Below are 23561 nucleotides of genomic sequence, written 5' to 3'. Positions count from 1 at the left end.
TTAAATATCTAGAGATTTATAAGAATTGGAATCGGTAATTGTATCGGAATCGGGAAAATATTAGAATTATCCCATTACTAATTTCTATGTCAAAATCTAATTTTTACAAAAATTTACATTTCATTAGCAGGGCTGAGGGGAGGGGGGAAGCTTTGCCCGGTCATAAAATATTCTGAAATATGATATTTTAATGTGTCCAGATTTTGTATATATTATTATAGAGTCGTGAGTTCAAAAGTAAAAAAAATTACTATTTGAATGCCATCAGCTAGAATCAAAACCAAAAGCAAAACTGTAGCATTCAAAGCTGGTGACGTTACCACTGTACCAACATGACACGCATATGAACTGATTAAAAATAAACTAAGATAAATGTGCAAATTGTATAACGATTTTTTTCATTTTGACCCAATTTTGACCTCTTAAAAACAATTTTAACTGACTAAAGACCCATAAAAAAATGACCCATAAAAAAAAAGGCCCATAAAAATGGCAATCATTTGAGGCCCCTAGCACTGCTCTGCGACTTTTAATTTCGGAAAAGATATAGTTTGAAAATATGAAGACAGACAGACAGACAGACATATAGTCTTTCATATATTAGATTTCTTTCATCTAAACTTCTGTTTGATGTGTTATAGAATATCATAAGGCCATCATGTAAATACTGTAAATGTTCATCGTTAGATACAGGTGAAATCTTACTGATGTAATTGTGAAGAGCTGATAATAGTTAAGATTACATGGTGGTATGTTTACAACAGTGTATTTATTTTGTTCAAGTTTGGTATATTTACAACAGTGAATTTATTTATTTATTTTGTTCAAGTTTTCTATCTTTTTTTTTTTGTAGGGGAAGGTGCATCCTACTGGACACCGACATTCCCCAGCTGTTGCTGAAACTCTAAGAGTTCAATTTAAGATTATAACTGTCTCCCTTTAAGTGCACTTGTTTGTATCTTCCTTGCACTTGGTCCACCAAGTATATTTGCCAGGTAGTTTTGGAAAAATTTTTCATGAGTCCGATAGCTTTTAGAATTACCGTGTTACAGAAAGTTTGCATCTGATGCTGTGAATATGCCTGCCTCGAATGACTGCTACAACACTTTATCAAAACTCTATATATGGAAGAGGCCATCTATTCCCAAAATGGGGTAGATCAACATCACACAATAACACCTACCTAATAGTTAAAGAAAAGTCAATCTAATTCTTTACTTTAGACCTAAATAGCATTGCATCTAACAAATTAATATTTGATTTGGGCTAGCCAATTTTTATTTATTATTTTAGTACCATGATGTTTTGCAGTAAAAAAATGTACTTCACTTTAATTTCTTTAAAAAAATACTTATTCTGCCAGGAAGATTGATAGTATGGAGACATTTTTTTAAATAATTACTATAAAAGAAAAATCAGCTTATATCATTAATAAAAACATTCAGTTAAATTATTATATGTTTAAATTAAATATTACATCATTAATTTTTGGAAATTATTTGCATATTGTAAGATTAGTAAGAATAATTTGATTTATACAATCTAGTTCCAACATTGTTCTATTATATGCTACAAGCAGCCTCAATTCCAAAAGTACAAATGACAAATCACTGGAATTCTCATAACTCTTCTACAAAGAAATGAATACTACAAGTGAACACTATTTTTCATATTAGTGTAGAAATAATTTAATTTATATCTTTCGTTTTTCTGATTTTTCAGTTCATGCATTCAGTATAATAATTTCTTTTAGTTTAAACTAGAATTTAAAATTTTCTTTTTATCATATAGCATTTATTTAAGATAGAGCAACTGTATATCATAACATGTTGTCATAAAAATAAATTGAGAATTTATAAATATGGATTGACAATAATAAATTGTATAAATAATAAATATGAATTAACCAGTGGGGGGCATCTGGTATTGCCCAGTCATAAAATATGCTTAAATATAATATTTTCATTTATACAGATTTTGTATTCATTATTATAGAGTCAATTTTGTATCGATTATTACATATTATATTGTACCCAATACATACTCATGATTTCAAAAGTAAAAAAAAAAAAACATGACTTGGGTGCTATCAGATAGAATAAAAACTGAAATCAAAACCAAAATTTATAGCACTCCAACCTGAGATGTTAATGAATTAGGCATTATCAGTTGGATAAGTAATAGTTAAAAATAAACTAAGATAAACGTACAAATATGTATATATATTTGCAAAAACATAGAAGATCAGTTTAAGTCGACTTATGCTTGCCAAGTTTTCATTTCTTTCAATTTTGACCACATAATAACTATTTTAAAAACCCATAAAATAATGATCCACAAAAATGCAATCATTTGAGCCACCTTGCACTGCTTTGCAACCTTCCATCTCAAAGGAGCTACAGTTTGAAGAAATAGAGATAGACGGATATAATAAGTTTTATAATTATAAATTAATAAATTGTATTAATAATAAATAGAAATTAATAGATATGAATTAATAATAATAAATGGTATAAATAATAAAAATGAATTAATAAATATGAATTAATAAATAAGAAATTGCATAAATAAAAAATAAAAATTAATAAGTAATAAATAGTATCAATAATATATATAAATTAATAAATATGAATTAATAAATAATACATTGTTTAAATAAATATGAATTAATAAATATAAATTAATAAATATAAATTAATAAATATAAATTAATACATATTAAATAATAAATATAAATTAATAAATATCAAATAATAATAAATAATAAATATGAATTAATAAATATAAATTAATAAATATAAATTAATAAATATGAATTAATAAATATAAATTAATAAATATGAATTAATAAATATGAATTAATAAATATGAATTAATAAATATGAATTAATAAATATAAATTAATAAATATAAATTAATAAATATAAATTAATAAATATGAATTAATAAATATGAATTAATAAATATAAATTAATAAATATGAATTAATAAATATAAATTAATAAATATGAATTAATAAATATAAATTAATAAATATGAATTAATAAATATAAATTAATAAATATAAATTAATAAATATGAATTAATAAATATAAATTAATAAATATAAATTAATAAATATAAATTAATAAATATAAATTAATAAATATAAATTAATAAATATGAATTAATAAATATGAATTAATAAATATGAATTAATAAATATAAATTAATAAATATAAATTAATAAATATAAATTAATAAATATAAATTAATAAATATAAATTAATAAATATGAATTAATAAATATGAATTAATAAATATAAATTAATAAATATGAATTAATAAATATAAATTAATAAATATGAATTAATAAATATAAATTAATAAATATGAATTAATAAATATAAATTAATAAATATAAATTAATAAATATAAATTAATAAATATAAATTAATAAATATAAATTAATAAATATAAATTAATAAATATGAATTAATAAATATAAATTAATAAATATGAATTAATAAATATAAATTAATAAATATGAATTAATAAATATAAATTAATAAATATAAATTAATAAATATAAATTAATAAATATAAATTAATAAATATAAATTAATAAATATAAATTAATAAATATAAATTAATAAATATAAATTAATAAATATAAATTAATAAATATAAATTAATAAATATAAATTAATAAATATAAATTAATAAATATAAATTAATATTAAATAATAATAATAATAAATGATAAATATGAATTAATAAATATGAATTAATAAATATAAATTAATACATATGAATGAATAAATATGAATAAATAAATAGGAATAATAATAAATTGTATAAATAATAAATATAAATTAATAAATATAAATTAAATAAAAATTCCTAAATATGAATTAATAATAATAAATTGTATAAATAATAAATATAAATTAATAAATATAAATTAATAAATATAAATTAATAAATATAAATTAAATAAAAATTCCTAAATATGAATTAATAATAATAAATTGTATAAATAATATATATAAATAATAAATATAAATTTATAATAAATTGTATAAATAATAAATATAAATAAATATAAATTAATAAATATGAATTAATAAATAATAAATATAAATAATAATATAAATTAATAAATATGAATTAATAAATAATAAATTGTATTAGTAATAATATAAATTGATAAATATGAATTAATAATAATAAATTGTATAAATAATAAATATAAATTAATAAATAATACATTGTTTAAATAATAATTATAAATTAATAAATATAAATAAATAAATATGAATCAGCTTCCAAATAAAAAATGCTAGAATTTCTGTAAATTCGTTCAATCTTGCTTTATATATACAAATGTTACAATAAAACAAAATTAAAAAATCATTGCTAATTTAATTTGTGCGAAAAAAAAAATGCCAAGAAAAGAATTAGCATTAAAATTAATCAATAATTCCCAATTTATCAGATTTCAAAATGTATTTCAAGATATGATGCAATATCTTTGAAAATGACAACATCATTTCAATTACAGACACTAAATCTTCATTATAACAAGATATAAAATATACATGGTAATATAAACAACTAAAGATGAGATATTATAGGGTTGTTTGAATTTACTTTGCAGCTTGGATGAACCAAAGTAGCTCCTGGGATTCTTCCTCGGATTCCAAATATTTTCTATTTGCAGAGGGAGACCCCAGGGAGAAGAAGAAGAAGAAGGAGAGAGAGAGAGAGAGAGAGAGAGAGAGAGAGAGAGAGAGAGAGAGAGAGAGAGAGAGAATCCTATTAACCAGAAAGTCACGCAGAGTCAGACAAAAAGGAAATATGTATTTAAATAATGTCTACTTAAAATATCTGTGTTAAGTTTATTGACTCTGCCAAAGAAACATTTCCAAATATTTTTATAATTTTCTGATATAATTTATGGTGCCTCTTCGTTATTAGAGCGAAAGTCGAAAATCAAAATACTGAATTAATCTATCTACTTAATTGTCATGTCGCAGTAATGAAAATATGAAAAAATTACAAAAAAAAAAGGTAAAAAATTAATTATTAACGAAAACAGTTTTTTTTTTTTTTTTTACAAGGTGATCACCACTTATCAAGGCCGGAAGCCACTCAGGGATAAGGGTTATTGCAAGTACAGTACGTTAGTGTGGGCGTTTAATAAAAATGTCTACTTAAGGGGGCGGTTCATCAGGAATTTGTTTACGTTGGACACTAAGACATCCAGGTTGTAGTCAGGTGGGAAGCAAGCAGACGGAACAGAGTTCCACAAGCGTGCAGTTCTAAGAAAGAAACTTTGTTCATGGAATCTACGTTTTGATTTAGGCACAGATAAAGAGTGGGGAAAATTTTTGACATTGGTTTCAGCTAGACGGGTGTTTTTCGTAAAAGATTTGCGAGGGGGGACCAGAGATTGGAGCTCAGACGAGCACCTGCCATGAAAATAACGATAAAACAAAGACAGGCTCACGTCTCTTCTATGGGAGAGAGGGTGCAGGGAAGAGAAAAGGGCATCCCCCACCAAGCCACGAAGTCTATTTTGGACCCTGTCAAGGCATGATAGGCTGTTTTTAGCAGCTCCTGCCCAGATATGGCAGCAGTATTCCATCCTTGGGCGTACCTGGCTTTTATATAGATAGAGAATTGCATCAGTAGTGAGATATCTTCTTGAGCGGTAGAAGGATCCCACCATCTTTCCAGCGACCTTGGCAACAGACTTAATGTACGTGTTCCATTTCAGATCAGGAGTAAAGGTCAAGCCCAGAAGCTTGTCAAAACATGGGGCTTCTCCTAAACGAGAGCCATCCATTTCAATTGATGCCAGATGGGGGTAAGAGCGTTGATGATGTAAAGATAGGAGTTTGGTTTTGGATGCATTAAAGGTAACCAGCCACTTCTTCCCCCACTGAACCACGTGCTCGAGATCAGGAGAGAGAATCAGAGAGAACTTTGTCATTTACAGCCTTTGATGTATTGCCGTAGATGGTCGTGTCATCAGCATAGATGTTAACGAATGATTTAAGTATGTGTTTAGGGAGATCATTGATGTAGATTAGGAAAAGAGTTGGGCCCAGGATGGATCCCTGAGGGACTCCAGCATTAATACTGTGGGCCTCTGATTTCTGACCATCAGCCACTACTCTTATGAGCCTATCGGAGAGAAATGATTTAATGATTCAGAAAACATTACCAGTGATACCGTAGCTGGAAATCTTGTGAAGTAGGCCTTAATGCCATACCTTGTCGAAGGCCTTTGATATGTCAAGAGCAATTGCCCTAGAAAGGAAGCCCTTGTCAAGAGATTCACTAATCCTATGAGATATAACCGTTAGCACATCTGCGGTAGATCTTGCAGAACGGAAACCATATTGAGTGTCATTAAAGTTATTTTTGCTGAGGTGGTTGACTATTTCTGTATTTAATATGGATTCCCGCAACTTACTCATGACACACAGGAGACTTATTGAAAACAATTAGCGAAGGAGACTTTTGAAAACAATTAGCGAAAATTAAATAAAAGTTATGCTAAAAAAGTAAACAGGAGTTCCAATCATAAGAAGGGAGGTAATTATTTTCTGAAAATTTTTTAAATCTTAGGTCAATATAGCAAAACTCAGCTGATGATTTAAACTAGGAGTCTTCAACATTTATGAATGGTGGGTCATATTGCTGACTTTTTAGAGATATGCAAACCAAACGTGTTTTATACTCATTTTGCTTATTCTTTTAATCTTTTTCTGAACAAAAAGAAAAACCACCATACATTTCCATTTTTAAAGATTAAAGATTTTGGTGGGCCGGATTTGGCCTGCAGACTGTAGTCTGGAGACCTCTGATTTAAGCAACTCTTCAAAAATGTGTGAGGAGTCATTAATGATCATTCCAAAAGTTGTTTGAAATAACAATCCTATTCGTTTGGGAAGATTTGTTTGTTTTTTGGGGGTGGTGGTGTGGGGGTTTAATTGGCTTAATGGATACCATTGTGACCTACGGAATAGGCTATTGATCTGTTTAATCATTTTGATTGCTAAAACGTTTCACCTGATCTTTTATTTTAATATAAAATTGTTTATTACATTTTAATTGCAAAAGAGACTGTGTGAAGGTTGCCAACATCTATAAGTGATAATAGCAGTAATGAATCGACTGGATTTGAACTTGGCACATCCAGATTGTTAGTGTTGTTATTTACTTAACCAATGTCACCCTAACCCTGGACAGACACCAATTCTCCATTATAATATGACTAGCGGGGGGGTTACCCGGCGTTGTCTGGGTGTTTGGAGGTGTGTGTGGTTTTGGGTAAATAAAAACTCCGGGGAAGGGGGGGGGGGTTAAAATAAAAAAAAAATGTTTTAGTAAGTAAGTATGAGGATCGAACCTGAACCCTTGAGGCAAAGTTGGAAATTAAAATGTGAAAAAAAAAAAAACGTGCGACGTTAACCATTGGGCCACCATGAAATACTAACAGATACACGTTTGAATTTATTTAATTACTTAGAATTGACAGGAGCACGTTTTAATGACTATTGAGGTCAACTTTGACTCCGGGGTAGTATTTTATTTAATGCGGGAAGGCTTTTTTTATTTTTATTTTCCCAAGATGGGGGGGAGGAACCAGCTCCCCTTGTCCAAATTGAATAGCAATTGTCTGATATAAGGAAAATATTTCCACATTGATCAAAGCTGATTGCTTTCGGACATTTCCGGCGATCGCGACCACCAGAATTAGTGTCACTTTTATTATACGAAAAAGCCTAATCCATATGCGGCGAGCAAAAAATGTTGAATATTTATCTTCCCGAAGTCGAGCAAATTAAATAGACAGGCGACCTCCATTGTTAACTCGGAGATATTATGATTTATATGTAATATAAAAAATTTTAAGAAGTTGTAAGCCGACTGACCGCTTCTCGGAAAAAAGCCTTTCTTGGACATACACAAAAAGCGAACATACGTACACACATTTTCGCTTTTATATATATAGACTAGCGAGGGGTTTAGAGGTGTGTGTGCATTGGGTGTTAATCAAAAGATAAGAATAAGCAAAGTAAATATCTTTAAATATTAAATAGTAAATTATTAAATATTTTATATAAAATAAATGTTAAAACTTTAAAAAATTTTAAAAAACACAAAAAAAACTAACGTAAGGCAAACAAACGATGTTAAATGCAAAAATCGAAAAAACAAAAAAAAGAAAACGCGAATGTGATGGAAAAAAAACAGAAAAACAAACATTAAAACTTCTTAAAAAAAAAAACGAAAAATAAAAACCAAAAAAAAAACATAGAACGTGAAAAATGGCTTAAATAACCCTGTTTCAATATTAAACCTTTAAAAATCGAAAAAAAAAAAAAAAAAAAATAGAAGACATCTCACACCATGATTCGAACCCAAAACCTTTAGATAATGAGGCTGTGCTCTAATGAACTGAGCTAAGACGATGTTGACAAAATTAGGCCATTTTTTAAAATATTTAAACTAAATCATGTTCCGATGTCATTTGCGCATGCGTAGAAGCGAACTTTTCATGAGAGGACAGTTTTTGTTGACCCCTCCCAGTAGAAAACTGATGATTTTAGGGTGAAGGAATTAATGTTTTTGGCCAATTTTTCGATATTTGTCGGGCGAAGGATCGAGCTTTAAAATCTCGTGAAAATCCGTGAACCATGTTGAAAGTTTTTGCGAGACATATAAACACACATACAAACATACATATACACATTTTCGCTTTTATATATATAGAAGAAGATTAAAATCAAATCTTACGTCAATCATTATGGTATGTATAATAAAGCACATAGTGTCTAAATTGTAAAATATTTGGTTTGTCATGATGAGTTATTTAAAAAAAAAAACATGAGTGTGGATTTTAATATTTGGTTCTTATGAATCTAATTTAAAAAATACAAAAATACATAAAATCTACACAAATCTTTATGATGTACGTACCCGTCATGGAACAAAGATGCCACGTTTCTAAAATCACATAAATTGATCGAGTATATTTTTTTAACTAAAAAAAAAAAATCAAATTTTATGAGAAAGTGAGTCAGGGGCCGCCATATGATTTTGGAATATGTTAAAATTCAAGGGCAACAACTCAATTTGACTTTTATTTGTATTGAAAATTATTAAAGATTTTTAGTTAGTAAAAATCGTAAAATTTATATTTTCCTAGTAAAAAAAAAAAAATTAATTAATATAATTTGACATTTCCATTCCACGATGGGTACATACATCATAGAAAATTTTTGTATTTTTGTTTTTTAAGTTAAGTAAAATTCTAAATAAGAACCCACTTAAACACTTTGGCTTGTATAAGTTTCCAAAGGGCAATTTCAGCAGGCTGTAAAGAACACATGAACAGATATGAATGTTATGATATGTTCAGGGTAGGGTAGGTCTCTTCTGTCATGTTATAGCTAAAACTAGGATCAAATGAATACATATATCAAGCAGAGGAACAAGGTGAGAACATGGTGAGTCTCAGCTGAATAATCTAAGTTTAAATATCTTGCATGTGTTGGGAGGAGGGGAGGGGGAATGCAAAGTGTTTTGTATTGCTGTGTCATCTGTCAGTTAAGCAGAGTCGCGGAGGGGCGGGTAAATTGGTGAAAGGAAGTTGAAAGTGGACAAAAAATATTATGGTACTTTTATGGGGTCAGAAGGTGTTTTTAAAAGCAGATGTCAGCAGCTTCAGGTTCTATAAAATGTCATTGTCATAAGTAAAATTGCTGACGATTAAATCTCCCTCATACATATATATATATATGTGTGTGTGTGTGTATATATATATATATGCGTTTGAGCACTGTACAAGTACCGGACGGATGTTCATTTAAATAGACATTCGGACAGTTTAGTTGCGGCATCACTCTCATGGTCGAGGGGTAGAACTGCCGATTGTCAACACGACGGTTCTAGGTTCGATCCTTGGCTTGGGAGAGGTGCTAGTCTAGCGGCACTGATGAGTTGTGATACAACAGGACTATGTCGATGACTACAAATATATTTTACATACATCTATATACATATATGTATGTATTCATCTATATATATATATATATATATATATATATATATATATATATATATATATATCACATAGTTTTTATATACATACTAATTGGACGCCCGGCATTGCCCAGTCGTACAATACACTCAAACATATTTTAATTTATGCAGATTGTGTATGTATCATTATAGAATCGATCCTCTATTGAATATTATATATTACGAGGAATAATTTGACTGGTGGACTAATTCGTAAAAAAATAAAATAATAATAATGTCATTCATCAAATTCCGTCTGTGTTTGTTTACAATATCACGTCAGCTGATATTTGGGCTTGACAATGAATGCCCTGGAAAAGTCACTTCTGATTAATGTTTAGTTTTTAAAATATGCAAACAAAGAAATGATTTGCAGCAATTTTAAATGGTAATTCTTCTTTTATGGTAAATTGAGCTCATTAATAAGAAAAAATTAAAATAAAATGGTGAGATACAACCAGGCTTGAACGGGATTATTTGATCTGTAGTCGAATGCTTTACCACTAAGCTATATCTCCAGATGACACTAGTTCTGTTTTGTTTTTTAAAGAAGAAATTACTTGCAGAAATTTTATTACCTTCCTTGGTTGGTGTTCCATAAAATATTTCCCTGTAAAATTTTTTCTTTTTATCTCTAAGAAAGAAAGACTATTTTAGGATCGTATTTTTTCGATTTCCGATACTTATCGGATAATTTTCTGTACAAAACATATCTAAGAACATTGCCACAAATATAAATTAGCTTTGTGTGAAATTTGCAAAAGATAGGATCAGCCGTTTCGGAACCTATAAGAAAGGAACTCATGCACACACACACACAAAGTGACTTTTATATATAATAGAGATAGAAATATATACACACACACACATATATATATATATATATATATATATATATATATATATATATATATTTATAAAAGTGAGAATGTGTATGTGTGTGTGAGGACAACTATCAACCTAAATACGCAATGAATTTTTGATCTAGTCTTGAAATTTAGTATATAGGGTATTCAGACATGTGGAAAAATTTTAATCCGTTTATGAGGGAAGAAATAATGAGATACAAACGTGTGTATATACACACACATATATATATATATATATATATATATATATAGAGAGAGGGGGGTCAGTTAAGGCAATAAATTGGATAGAAAATTGTTTGTGACACATATAGGTAGAAAGAGAGAGGAAGAAACAGAAGATGATATTTAGAAAAGGAGGAAAGAAATGATAAGAGATATTGACATGTGGAGAGAGAGAGAGAGAGAGAGAGAGAGAGAGAGAGAGAGAGAGAGAGAGAGAGATGGATGGAGAGGGAGGGAAGGGGAAGGTCAGTGAAGGCAATAAATGAGATAAAAAAAGTTCATTGTGCTCATAATCCTAATATAAAAATTTCATTATAATTTTTTGCTGATATCTTCATTTTCCAAAAAAAAAAAAAAAAAAAAAAAAAAATGAAATCATTTTTCCATTTCCCATATCAAAAGAACATAAAAAAAAAAGCAAAAATAATTTTTGCTGATGTATACAAGTTTTCGTGGGTTGTTAAGAGTATGAAGATGAAGGGTATGATAATTTGATATTGTTGGAGTTGAAGTAAAGACAATGGATAAGTGGGGAAGACAAGGAAGAAGGAAAGTAAGAATATTTGGTGAATGGAGATTGTTTTTTTATGCATCCTTGCATTTATATGGGAGGCTTTGTCTGTCGGTATGTCAGTCTGTCTAGCATGGGTAAGTTAGAAATAGCAATTGGCTTGACATACGTATGTTTGAAATAGCATGTTCTTTGGTCTATCATTGCTAAGTTTAAAATAGCATTTTTCTTGATTTGTCATGCTTAAGTTTGAAATAGCATTTTTCTTGATTTGTCATCCATTAAGTTGTAAATAACATTTTTCTTGGTTTGCCATGCTTAAGTTTGAAATAGAATTTTTCTTGGTCTGTCATCCTTAAGTTTTAAAATAGAATTTTCTTTGGTCTATCATGGTTAAGTTTGAGATAGCATTTGTCTTGGTTTGTCATGCTTAAGTTTGAAATAGCATTTGTTTTAGTTTGTCATGCTAAAGTTTGAAATAGCATTTTCTTTGGTCTGTCATAGCTAAATTTTAAATATGAGAGATGTTCCAAAAGTAATGCCTCCTATTTTTTATTCTGTCCAAATTTATCAGAGGGATTGCAAATTGCATTGTTTTGATGGCTGCTTCATGACTTGAAAATTTCTTCTCTCTGTTGCAAATATTGACGGTGTAAGTCTCTAACAAAGAAACCCCTGTCATGGACATGCATCAGAAGCAGAGATGTGTCATTGAATTCCTCCATGCAGCAAAAAAACTGAACAGATTCATATTCATTGACTCTACTGAACGTTTGCATAGCTGATGCAGTTAATGTTAGCACAGTTAGGAGATGGATTCGTTGATTTCAGGGTGGCAACAGAAATATGAGTGACAAAGTGCACTCTGGACTTATACAACCGAGGCATCAAAAGAGGCCAGCAAAAGTGTATTGAGAATGGTGGTGACTATGTAGAAAAATAAATTTTAGTACAAAAAAGTTGCTCGTTTTAATGGTACCACTATCATCTTCGTAGCTCGTCAACATTTTAGTTTTTGAGTTAAAAAATAGACGTTCTTGCTTTTGAAATGACTCATAGCTTCTTCATCACTTAAAACATAGTCAAGGATGTCTTGAATATCCTGTTTTGATGGCAACTACACAGATGTAGGGAAGAGTGCTACTTTTTCTTGCTCCACTTACTCTTGATCCTCACTTTATAATTCTGAGCATTTAGCAAGATGGCATCATATTTGGAGTTGTTGGTATGACTAAACTTGAGGATTAAACTTTGATCTCCCAGCCCATTAACAAGCACTGAAATCATTATGCCAAATCAATAAAAGTGATTGATGAAATAAAGAACTAATTTTGAACCAATGAAACGACAAAATAGTTTGATATATTATTATTTAGGTTATTCAGACTGAAGAAGGCTGGAAACTACAACAATGCCCACCATTAAGTAAAATTAAAAATCTTGTTAAAGTTCTGAATTTTTTAGATGAGGGTTGATTGCTTATATTACTTGTATTGATCAGACTATTGTTCTCAGCTTGATTGTTATTTGTGCAACGTTTCGGTCGGTTTGGATTTCGACTGTCCTGAAACATGTTGGTTGTTGTTAGGAAAAGAAAAGAGAAAAGTTAATGGTTCCATAAATATTTTCATATTCTTTGAGTTAGTCTCTATTTTATGGTTATGGTTTCGTATATGTGAAAAAATTGGTTGACACATACAAAACTATAGCCATAAAATCGAGACTAACTCAAAGAATACGAAAATATCTACGGAGCCAGTAACTTTTTTCATTTTTTTTCTAAACAACAAAAAAATGCCTGAAGACGGTAAGAGGCCAAACTGACCGAAACATTACACGAATAGCACTCAAGATGAAAACAATAGTCCGGTCAATACATGTAATCCAAATCTTATGTTCTTACCTGCTTGCTCTGTTGTCTGGATTGCTTTCTGGTATCTGTTAAATAACTACAAAGACAAATGAAATAGAATAACAAAATAAATATGAATTAAAAATTACACAACTATACACAATGATATATTCGTGATACATAACAATAGTCGACTTGAGTCTGCAGCAAACAGTTTCAGATAAAAAAATTCTCATTAGACTTAATTATTTTTTTGTATAAAAAAATTAAATAAAATGTTATTCTTTCATTGTTTTGAATTTGCTTTTATTAAAAAATATATTATTTTATGAAATAATTATTTTTCTACCTTATCGTTTTTGTAATTTTTGAATATGTTACTAATTGAGACCTGAGAATTGTGTAGGTGCCATTTGTTTCACTTGAAATTGAATACTTTTTTGTTCGTATAATATAGAAGTGGCGAATGATTAATTTTGAAAATCATTTTATGAATTTAGTATGCAATTCTATTCATTCACTTACATTTTATTTAGTTTCAAAGTAAAATATTCTTATATTTATTTAAGCAAATTATTTAATTTTAAAAATAATATCTTGAAGATTAATTACATGTATATTTTGCTGGAAAAATTGCTATTTTTACTGTAAATAAAACAAGTGATAACAATTAAAGTAAAAAAATAAACTTTAGCAGATGTACACAAATATTTTCTTCTTTGTCAAATTTGTTTTTAACAATTTGACAAAAACATTCTTCATAATATCATAGTTAAAAGCATCAAAAATAGACTGATTCCACATTTAAAACTTTAATTTTTTTTAGTGATATTGACTGTATTGTTTTGAAATCATATTTCGATCATGCAGTATAATCATTGTTGTTGAGTGTTTGGGTAATGCATCTGAGAGTGGTTTGCAAATTTTATTTTTGTGCTGGAAAAGATACAACCCCCTTCACTCATAATTAAAAATATATTCAACAAACATAAAAAAAATTAAACTCAAGCACCATTTCTACTACACCGATTGGTATTTGCACAATAACCTTTAATAACTGCAACAAAATATATATTGGTGATACTCAATGTTCCCTTAAGGAAAATATTTATGAGCACAATAAAGACATAAAACTAAGCTACACTTTGCAAGCCAAAACTTTTTCTGTTTTTTAATTTTAATAAGTTTGTTTGAATAGAAAAAGTATATTTGCATGCAGTTAAATTATCATACATAAATTTTACTTGTCTAAAGCAAATATCTTATAGCTTGCTTACATACAAGTTATTTTATAGCCTATTTGCATTCAATTAATCTGGCATACAATACCTCTTCATCTAAATACTAAACAGATATTTTAAACAAACTTAATTTCTGAAAGTATAGGGCCTAATTGCTAATATTTCCCAAAAGATAAAAAACATCAATATAAATTATAGATAACTCCCCTATAAAATTTTATTATTGATTTTTATCTTAAACTAAAAAGAATTGGTTGATAGCTGTACGCAATTAAGCTTTACTCTTATCAGCAAACAAATTTTATATGGCATAATCACATTGACACACTGGTCCTCATTAGATCACTGAAGTTAAGCAATGATGAGCCTGGTTAGCATTATCGGGATGACCATTGAGAATACCAGACAGTGTATGTGGAAGAAAAAATAAACTGCAAAAACCAAAGTTGTTATTTCCTATCGATGAAATGTTGCATCCCTCTGCCCGTTCCACAAGTACTTTAATGGTGAATGCTCTGATGAACCACAAGCACTTGTACCCCCTCGACATGAACACATGCGACAAACCCGACAAGCAGCTAAATCCCACCCCTTTACAGTAAAGATCCCTAGGTGTAAGAAAGCCTTCTACTCCAATAGTTGCTTCCCCAGAACTGCTAAACTTTGGAACTTGCTTCCAGGATTCTGCTTTCCCAACTGTATTGACATGCAGAAGTTCAAGTGTAATGTGAACAGACATCTTGCTACTCAACTCTCTTCATAATACCTCTGCAACTTATGTCCCCAATAGTAGCCCCTTACTTCAAAGTGGCACTGCGCCTTGTTTGAGGTGAAAATTGAATTAAACAAAAAAAAAACAAAAAAACAAGGATATACTTACAACTAGGGATCACTTGTGATTTAATATTCCCTGTGAACTTTCTCTTTTCGAGAAAACCAGCTCAACCCTCCCACAGTGAGTGCTGCACCAGAGAAATAAACTTTGTTTGTATAAACAAATTTTACTCTACATGAGTAAACTTTACTTAATGCAAACGAAAATGCTCTGTATGCAATTGAAGCAAATTATGCTAAACATACTGTCATAACAGTTACATATTTCTTTCTAAAAACAAAAATAAATAAATCACATAGATCAGTGTGTGACCAATGAAAAAATTAGAGTATCAACATTCCTGGCTCCTATCCTCGAGACTGGCTGCAGAAAAGATAGACCGATTGCATCAATGAGGATTTGAAGAGTACCAGACTCGAACCTAAACAAGCAATGGATTAAGAATGAATAAGTATTTCAAGAAAATTAACCATTAATATATCTTATGTTATTCACACCATTAACCTAATCTGTTTTAATAACTTTATTTGGTGCTTATGCACTTTTGTTATCGTGCTATTTTTTTAAATAGTATTTTCAAGTTATATTCAAGCTTTACGATATCTTTTATATGAAATTGCTAGGTGAAAGTGGAGAATAATTACAAAACACACCCCTCCTCATCTTATGAATGGCTTTCTAAATAATAACGTTATTATTTCCGCACGGTAACAAAAGTGCATAAGTACCCTTTATTTTAATAACTATAACTAGCAAGCAAACTTCACCTCTGTCCCATCATCAAAATGTTGCATCCCTGTGTGTTTTACAAGTATTTTAATAGAATGTGTTCTGATCAAAGCACTTGTACCCCCTCGATGTAAATACGTTTGACTAACCTAACAAGGAGCAAAATCCCACCCTTTCACAATAAAGATCTCTAGATGCTGCAAAGTCTTCTATTCAAATAGTTTCTTCCCTCAAATTGCTAGACTTTGAAATTCATTCCCGTATCCCTGTTACTGTACTGACATGCAGAAGTTCAAATGTAATGTGAACAGATATCTCGCAGCTCAACTCCCTACTGTAAATTTGGTCCCAATTACTGTCAGAGCAGTTTAATATTTCAAAAAAAAAAAAAAAAAAACAACTAAAAAATTGTTTGATGCTTATCTAATTTAAAAAAAAAAAAAAAAAATATTAAATATATTAACAACAACAACAACAACAACAACAACAAAAGTCACCAATGGCCAACCTTATCTGTTTCTTTGTTAGCTGCAGCGGTCATTTTGGTCAAGTCATACTGTTTCTTTAGCTGTTCTTTTTCTCTGCATTTTTGACTGTAATTCTTTTCAGCCTGGAATATAAAAAACAAAATATATTAGTTAAATAACAATAACAAAAATATATGCATATAGGTTTTAAAATTGTATGGGAATATCATTTTTCTTATTTGTCAGCGCTCTTGTATTATTTTCTGCTTTCTCTGATGAGGTGTATTTTTCTGATGAGGTGTATTCATCAGCAGCAGGCAAACCAGAAGAAAAGAGACGGGGAATTTTTGTGCTTTTCTGTAACAATAAGTCATGGAAAAAAGCGGCCAATGCTCAAAATTTGAAACCCAACCGATAGGACACAGAAGAAGGCGACATGCTCAAATCGACCGCGTTTTAATTTGCATATGTCGAATTTGAGCATATAAACAGCCTGTATCTTTTTTTTATTGGAGAGAAGATTTTTTTTTTGCTCGCTCAGAGTCATTCTGTATATACTTCACGTGTCCGTGAGAAAAAAGACAGATTTTTTTTTTTGTACAGTTAACTCGCAAGTTAGAGGGAGAAAAGAACAACGTTTTCTTTTTGTTGTGTACGAGATGGTATTTGGCTGTTAAAAACTCTAATTTCAACACTTCATATTTTTTATATATCATGAAGTATAGTGCCACATATCATCCTGATAGATGGGTCAACTATTGGGCCAATTAAGCCTCTGGCTAGCTTTGGGTTTAGTTGGCTCAAACATGGTGAGACGAAAGGATGCAGTTAGGAGATTCAGAGTTTCTATCCTGTAGCAGTAACCACCTGACGAAGGCCAGAAGAATAGTTGGCCGAAACGTTGTTAAACAACTAAAAGATGAGGATAATAATCTGCAACAAATAAATGAATAAATAATATTCATCTCAATAATGAATTCCAATTAAATGATTTTCGATCAAGCAATGATTTAATGCCAAACAATGCAATCTATAACTATCTGGTTGGGCTCCTTGCCCGGAGTAACATGACTATTTCTCCAGATTTCCCTGTCTTCCATCAGCTGCTTCAGATCTTCAGGATCACAGTTGACGTCATGTGCAATTTGCTGGATGTATGTGGATCTAGGTCATCCTATACTTGTGTGCTTGTGCTATGGAGTCAACAGCAATACATTTCTCACCAGCTCTTGCTTGCTCCTTTGGCAGTGACCAGCAAATCATAGACATCACACCCTGATGGTAGTAGATATGGCAGGTAGGTTGCCATAAAGTTGCTGCTTCATGGGATGATCTTGCCAAGATGTATTTAACACAGTTCTTAGCATACGGGTGTACATGCCGTTTAGCTTTCTTTCCGATCTTTTGGTGAGTGTCCAGGTTGTAGCACAGTAAACAAGGAAGACAGATTCCAGCACTGCTCTGAAGAACTGCCTTTTTAGTTTGTCAGTTAGTCTTGAAGTCCGTACTGACTGTGGCTTATCCAATGCAGCCCAAACAATGTAGTAATTGCACTCAAATTTTAAATAGGTATTTTTTCATTATATATATATATAATATAAAGCTGAACGTCTGGGTGTGTCTCTGGTCACAAATAGGCTCCTATATGGTTGACTATTATAGAAAACCGATCACATATAATGATAGAAGATGTATCGAGACACAGGAATGGGTATGTTTGATCTGGCATAATGATTACTCATTAAAATTGTGGGGGCTGCATACGCGCCTGGTCTACAAAGTATGGAAATAAAAAATTTTAAAATTAAAAAAAACGTTTACAAATGCTTTTGATATAGATGTACATAATAATAATTTGATAAGTATGTTTTAACTTAAATAGGGATGGTATAATAAAATTGTGGGGTCTGCGTTCGCACCGGGCCTCCATAGAATGGAAATAGGCACAAACTTTAATAAAGACTTTTCATATCTATCTGCATAAGTATACTTTAATAATTATGTTTCAGTTTGAAGAAATATGGTATAATAAAATTATGGGGTGTTCGTTCGCGTTTGACCTCCATAGAATGGAAATATGTCACAAAGTTTAAGAAGGTTTTTTAATATAGATCCACAGAATATTGTGATAAGTGTTTCAGTGTGAACAGGTATGGTATAATAAATTATGCGGTTTATTTTATTTTTACTTTCATCATATTTTTCTTTGGTTTTGATGCCCCCAAATTCGAAGCTATCTCTTTACAACTCTTCCTTTTCATAACTTATGATATTTTCATAAATTAGAGTCCATTTTCTGCAGGCTGTTTTTGAACCCAGTCAACGACGAGTACTTTTGCTAGTATATATATATATATATATATATATATATATATATATATATATATATATATATATATATATATATATAAAATAAAAATTACAATTAAATTTACCAAAATGATCCAAGATGGTAAAATTAAAGTATATTATAAATATTAAAGAATTAATATATCCTTTTCAGCTTAAATATGTTTTTAACATGTTTTATTAACTGTTTGCTCGTACATATATATATATATATATATATATATATATATATATATATATATATATATATATATATATATATATATATATATATATATATATAATTTATTATTATTTCATGTATACACATATGCATATAATAAAAAGATATAGTATATTGTGTACAGATTTTCAGTATTTTTTAAATTGAAATCGCTCTAGACAATAAGCCAAGCTAATTGACATAAGGAGTTTTAAAAATATCACTTAAAGCTTTGCAACAATAAATGTTAAGTGAATAGAGTCTAACCTAGAAAACAGTAATTCTTCCCCCTTTTTCAGAAAGCTCATTCAGAAAATGTGAGGAGTAAAGGACAATATAAGGGAAGCAAGAGTTATGAGGCTGCCGGAAGTAAACAAAGTCCATTTCCTATTTTTCTTATGTGAAAACGTGGGTAAAGTTATATAGTAAGGTATGAAAACATATTTATGGCAATTAAGCCATGCAGTGTTTCATTCCAATAAGGAATCTTCTGGCTATATATAAGAGAGAGAGAGAGAGAGAGAGAGAGAGAGAGAATGAGAAAGGAATTTGAATTATTAGTCCCCCCCCCCACAACCTCTCTCCCAGTCTATTAATACTACTTTGCTCGATACATCATTCTTTTTAGCAAGAAAAAAAAGTTATAAACTTCTGTACAACACTGACTAGGGAAAGTTCATATTCAATAAAGAAGTACATTGTTTCTTTTTTAATTTCGAATTAGAAAATACGTACTGTTAATGTCCGTGTGTATAAAGTTGATTTTGCTGTCTGACATTTTTTTAGTGAATCTTTCAACTGGAAAAAAAAAAAAGAAAAATTACAGAAATTTTGCAAAAAAATAAAAATAATAACAATAGAAACGCATTTTTTAAAGCGTGTCATACTAACCCGTTTCTACGAACATTTAGGTGAATTCTATTAATAGCATAGAGAGAAAAGAAGCAGAGCGGACAGGAGTGGCAAAAAGTTATTTTACAAGTCTGCTTCCTCAGTTTAACATTCACAGGCAATATGAACTGGAACAAATACATTGAGGACATTGTGAAAGCTGCCGCAAGGAAGGTGGGCTCCCTTTATCATACGAGAAAACTACTCACACTTGAGAGTATTCTGTATCTTTACAAAACCACTATTTGCCCATACATGGAGTATTGGTGCCACATCTGGGCTAGTGCATCTCTCATTAGTCTCTCCTTTTTGAATAGGGTCCAAAAATGTTTCCAATCTAATAAGTCCCATTTGATTAACTAGATTTCAACCTCTGTCCCATCACCATAATGTTGCATCTCTGTGCCTATTTTACAAGTATTTTAATAGAATGTGCTCTGATGAACTCATTGCACTTGTGCCCCCTCGGCGTACATATCCCTGACAAACCCACTTAGTAACAAAATCACACCCCTTCACTACTGAGGTCTCTAAATACTAGAAAGCTTTTTACTCTAATAGTTTTTTTCCCTCTGCTAGACTTTGGAATTCCTTTCCTGCTGCCCTGACTGTACTGATATGCACAAGTTTAAATGTAATGTAAACCAACATCTTGTTAATCTTTCTTAGGCATGGTCCCAATTAGTAGCCCTTTATATTCAAGCCTTGTTTGGGGTGAAGGTGAGTAAAAAAAAAAAAAATCAAAAATACATAAGATTGGGATGATTAATCAGAAAAATCAGAACTTTTTGGGGTATTGGAATCGGTATCAAAATCAGAAAAATTTGTGCCTATTTTCCAATGCCAAAAATGATTCTTTTAGTTGTCTTTTTTTTGTTACAAAACTTAATTAATTTACCATGCTTGTACCAACAATAAAATGATAAATATTTATTGATTTTAACATCAAAAATAACATCCATAGGTCATAATATACAAGTGTATTTTTACGTGTATGAAAACATATGCACATATTACATAAGCTTTTATGATAATCAAAAATTAAACTCAAAAAACAAAAAAAAAAAAACAACAACTCAATAGCTAAATATATATATATATATATATATATATATATATATATATATATATATTTTTTTTTTTTTTTTTTTTTTTTAATCGGAATCAGATTTGGTTATTATATCAGAATCAGGAATTTAGAACAAAATCTGGAATTGTATTGGAATCGGAACCAGTAATTATCAAAATCGGGAAAACTATTAGAATCGTCCCATCACTATTTTATAGCCTAGCATTATTGTTTTTGTAATAATGAGCATGTATGTGCAAAGATCTGGTGATGCCCAGGACCAACTCCTTGATTGTATGACCGAAAGGCCAAAGTATAAGTCCTAGTACTGAGAAATATTATTAAAGGAGATATAATTCCATATATACTTTTTTTTTTTTTTTTTTTTTTACATTTTCACCCCAAACAAGGCAAATTGCCACTTTGGTGTAGGGGGCTACTATCAGGGGCAACAACTACTGGGGTACTATGTAGGGATTTGGGCAGCAAGGTGTCGGTTCACGTTACACTTGAACTTCTGCACGTCAGTACTGTTGGGGAAGCAGGGAGCTGGAATGGAATTCCAAAGTCTTGCGGTTCTGGGGAAGAAACTATTGGAGTAAAAAGATCTTTTACATCTAGGGACCTCTACAGTGTGGGGGTGGGATCTAGTAGCCTGTCGGGTTTGTCGAGGGTGCTCGCGTCGTGGGGGCACAAGTGATTGCAGTTCATCAGAGCATTCACCACTAAAATACTTGTAGAAAAGGCAGAGGGATGCAACATTTCGTCGATGGGACAGAGGCTGAAGCTTAGATGCCAGTTCAGGGCCTATCAGGTTTGCGACTCTCTTTTGAACCTTGTCAAGGAGCGAGAGACTAGTAGCAGATGCACCAGCCCAGATGTGGCAGCAATACTCCATACATGGGCGAATGGTGGCCTTATAGAGGTACAGGATACTTTCGGGTGTTAGTAGTTTTCTAGCACGGTAGAGAGAGCCTACCTTTCTTGCAGCGGCCCTGGCAATGCCTTCAATGTAATTGTTCCAACTCATGTTTCCTGTGAACGTTAGGCCAAGGAGTTTGAAAGATGGACTCTCAGATAAAGAGTCGTTGGCCATTGCTATTGGTGGTAGAGAGGGTTTCTTGTAATTATTGAATGAAACTAGTTTAGTCTTGGCAGCATTGAACGCGACCAACCACTTTTGTCCCCATTCCACTACAGATTGGAGGTCTTCCTCTAGTGTTTCTGCCATTTCTTTAGAAATGTGTTCATTCGTCTTCCTGTCGTGTCTGCCATAGAGTGTAGTGTCATCAGCATATATCCCCATCTCAGAGGCAATGTTGTCGGGGAGGTCATTTATGAATATCAGGAACAATAGAGGTCCAAGGATAGAACCCTGGGGCACTCCCGCATTTATATCATATTGTTTAGATGTGCGACCGTCGAGGACTACCTGGATTTTTCTCTTATCTAAGAAGGATTTAATTATGTTTAGTATTCTACCAGTGATACCGTATGATCTGATTTTACTGAGGAGACCCTCATGCCATACCCTGTCAAAAGCCTTAGATATATCTAGAGCTACCGCTCTGCCTTCCCCCGCTTTGTCCAGTGATTGGTATATACGTTCAGAGATCACGGTGAGGATGTCTGCTGTGGAACGGGCTTGTCTAAATCCATATTGTTTGTCAGTCAGTAGTTTAGCATCTGTAAGATGATGGACTAGAGCATGGTTAATTATGGTCTCAAATATTTTGGCAAAAAGTGGGAGGAGGCTAATGGGGCGATAATTTGATGGGTCTGTCCTTTCGCCAGAATTCTTGAATACTGGTACAACAGAAGCAGTTTTCCAACAGCCCGGAAAGCAAGCTTCATTAAGACATTTGTTGTAGAGTTTGGAGAGAACTGGAGCTACTTCGGCTGAGCACTTTTTTAATAGCACAGCTGGGATAAGATCGGGTCCACATGCTTTTGAGGTGTCAAGGTTTTTTATGATAGCATGCACCTGAGCAGGGGTGGTTTTCAGATCGTCTAGTGTGGCGTCTGTCCGCATAGGAAAGTCAGGTAGGGGGTGGTTGGAAGGGTCCAGTGTGGAGTTTGAGGCAAACCGACTGGCAAGCATGTTAGCCTTGTCGGTTGCTGAGGAGACAACCTCGTGATTGTTGGTTAGTGGGGGAATTGTTGATTGCCCATTATTTACTACACTGTTGTAGATTTTCCAGAAGTCTCGAGTTCCTAGTTTTTGTGCTTCGATGCGCTTTTTAG

At 30.9% G+C, this 23561-nt stretch overlaps 1 protein-coding gene across 2 annotated transcripts in view; it reads right to left on the bottom strand.

Moving 5' to 3' along the window:
- LOC145245745 (proline-serine-threonine phosphatase-interacting protein 1-like) overlaps positions 1 to 23561 on the bottom strand; it is a 204257-nt gene that overhangs the window by 35685 nt on the left and 145011 nt on the right. For both annotated transcript variants that reach the window (XM_080107344.1, XM_080107343.1), the window contains exons 5-7: positions 20093 to 20155; positions 16848 to 16949; positions 13586 to 13631 (exon numbers count right to left, since the gene is read on the bottom strand). In XM_080107344.1, the coding sequence (XP_079963470.1) occupies positions 13586 to 13631; positions 16848 to 16949; positions 20093 to 20155 (211 nt within the window). The remainder of the gene's footprint in view (positions 1 to 13585; positions 13632 to 16847; positions 16950 to 20092; positions 20156 to 23561) is intronic.

This window comes from Euprymna scolopes, chromosome 23, assembly GCF_053919585.1.
Source record: "Euprymna scolopes isolate OS-2025 chromosome 23, ASM5391958v1, whole genome shotgun sequence".
Taxonomy (NCBI): Eukaryota; Metazoa; Mollusca; class Cephalopoda; order Sepiida; family Sepiolidae; genus Euprymna; species Euprymna scolopes.
Note: the sequence above shows the minus strand (reverse complement) of the source record. Positions and strands in the feature narration are given on the sequence as shown.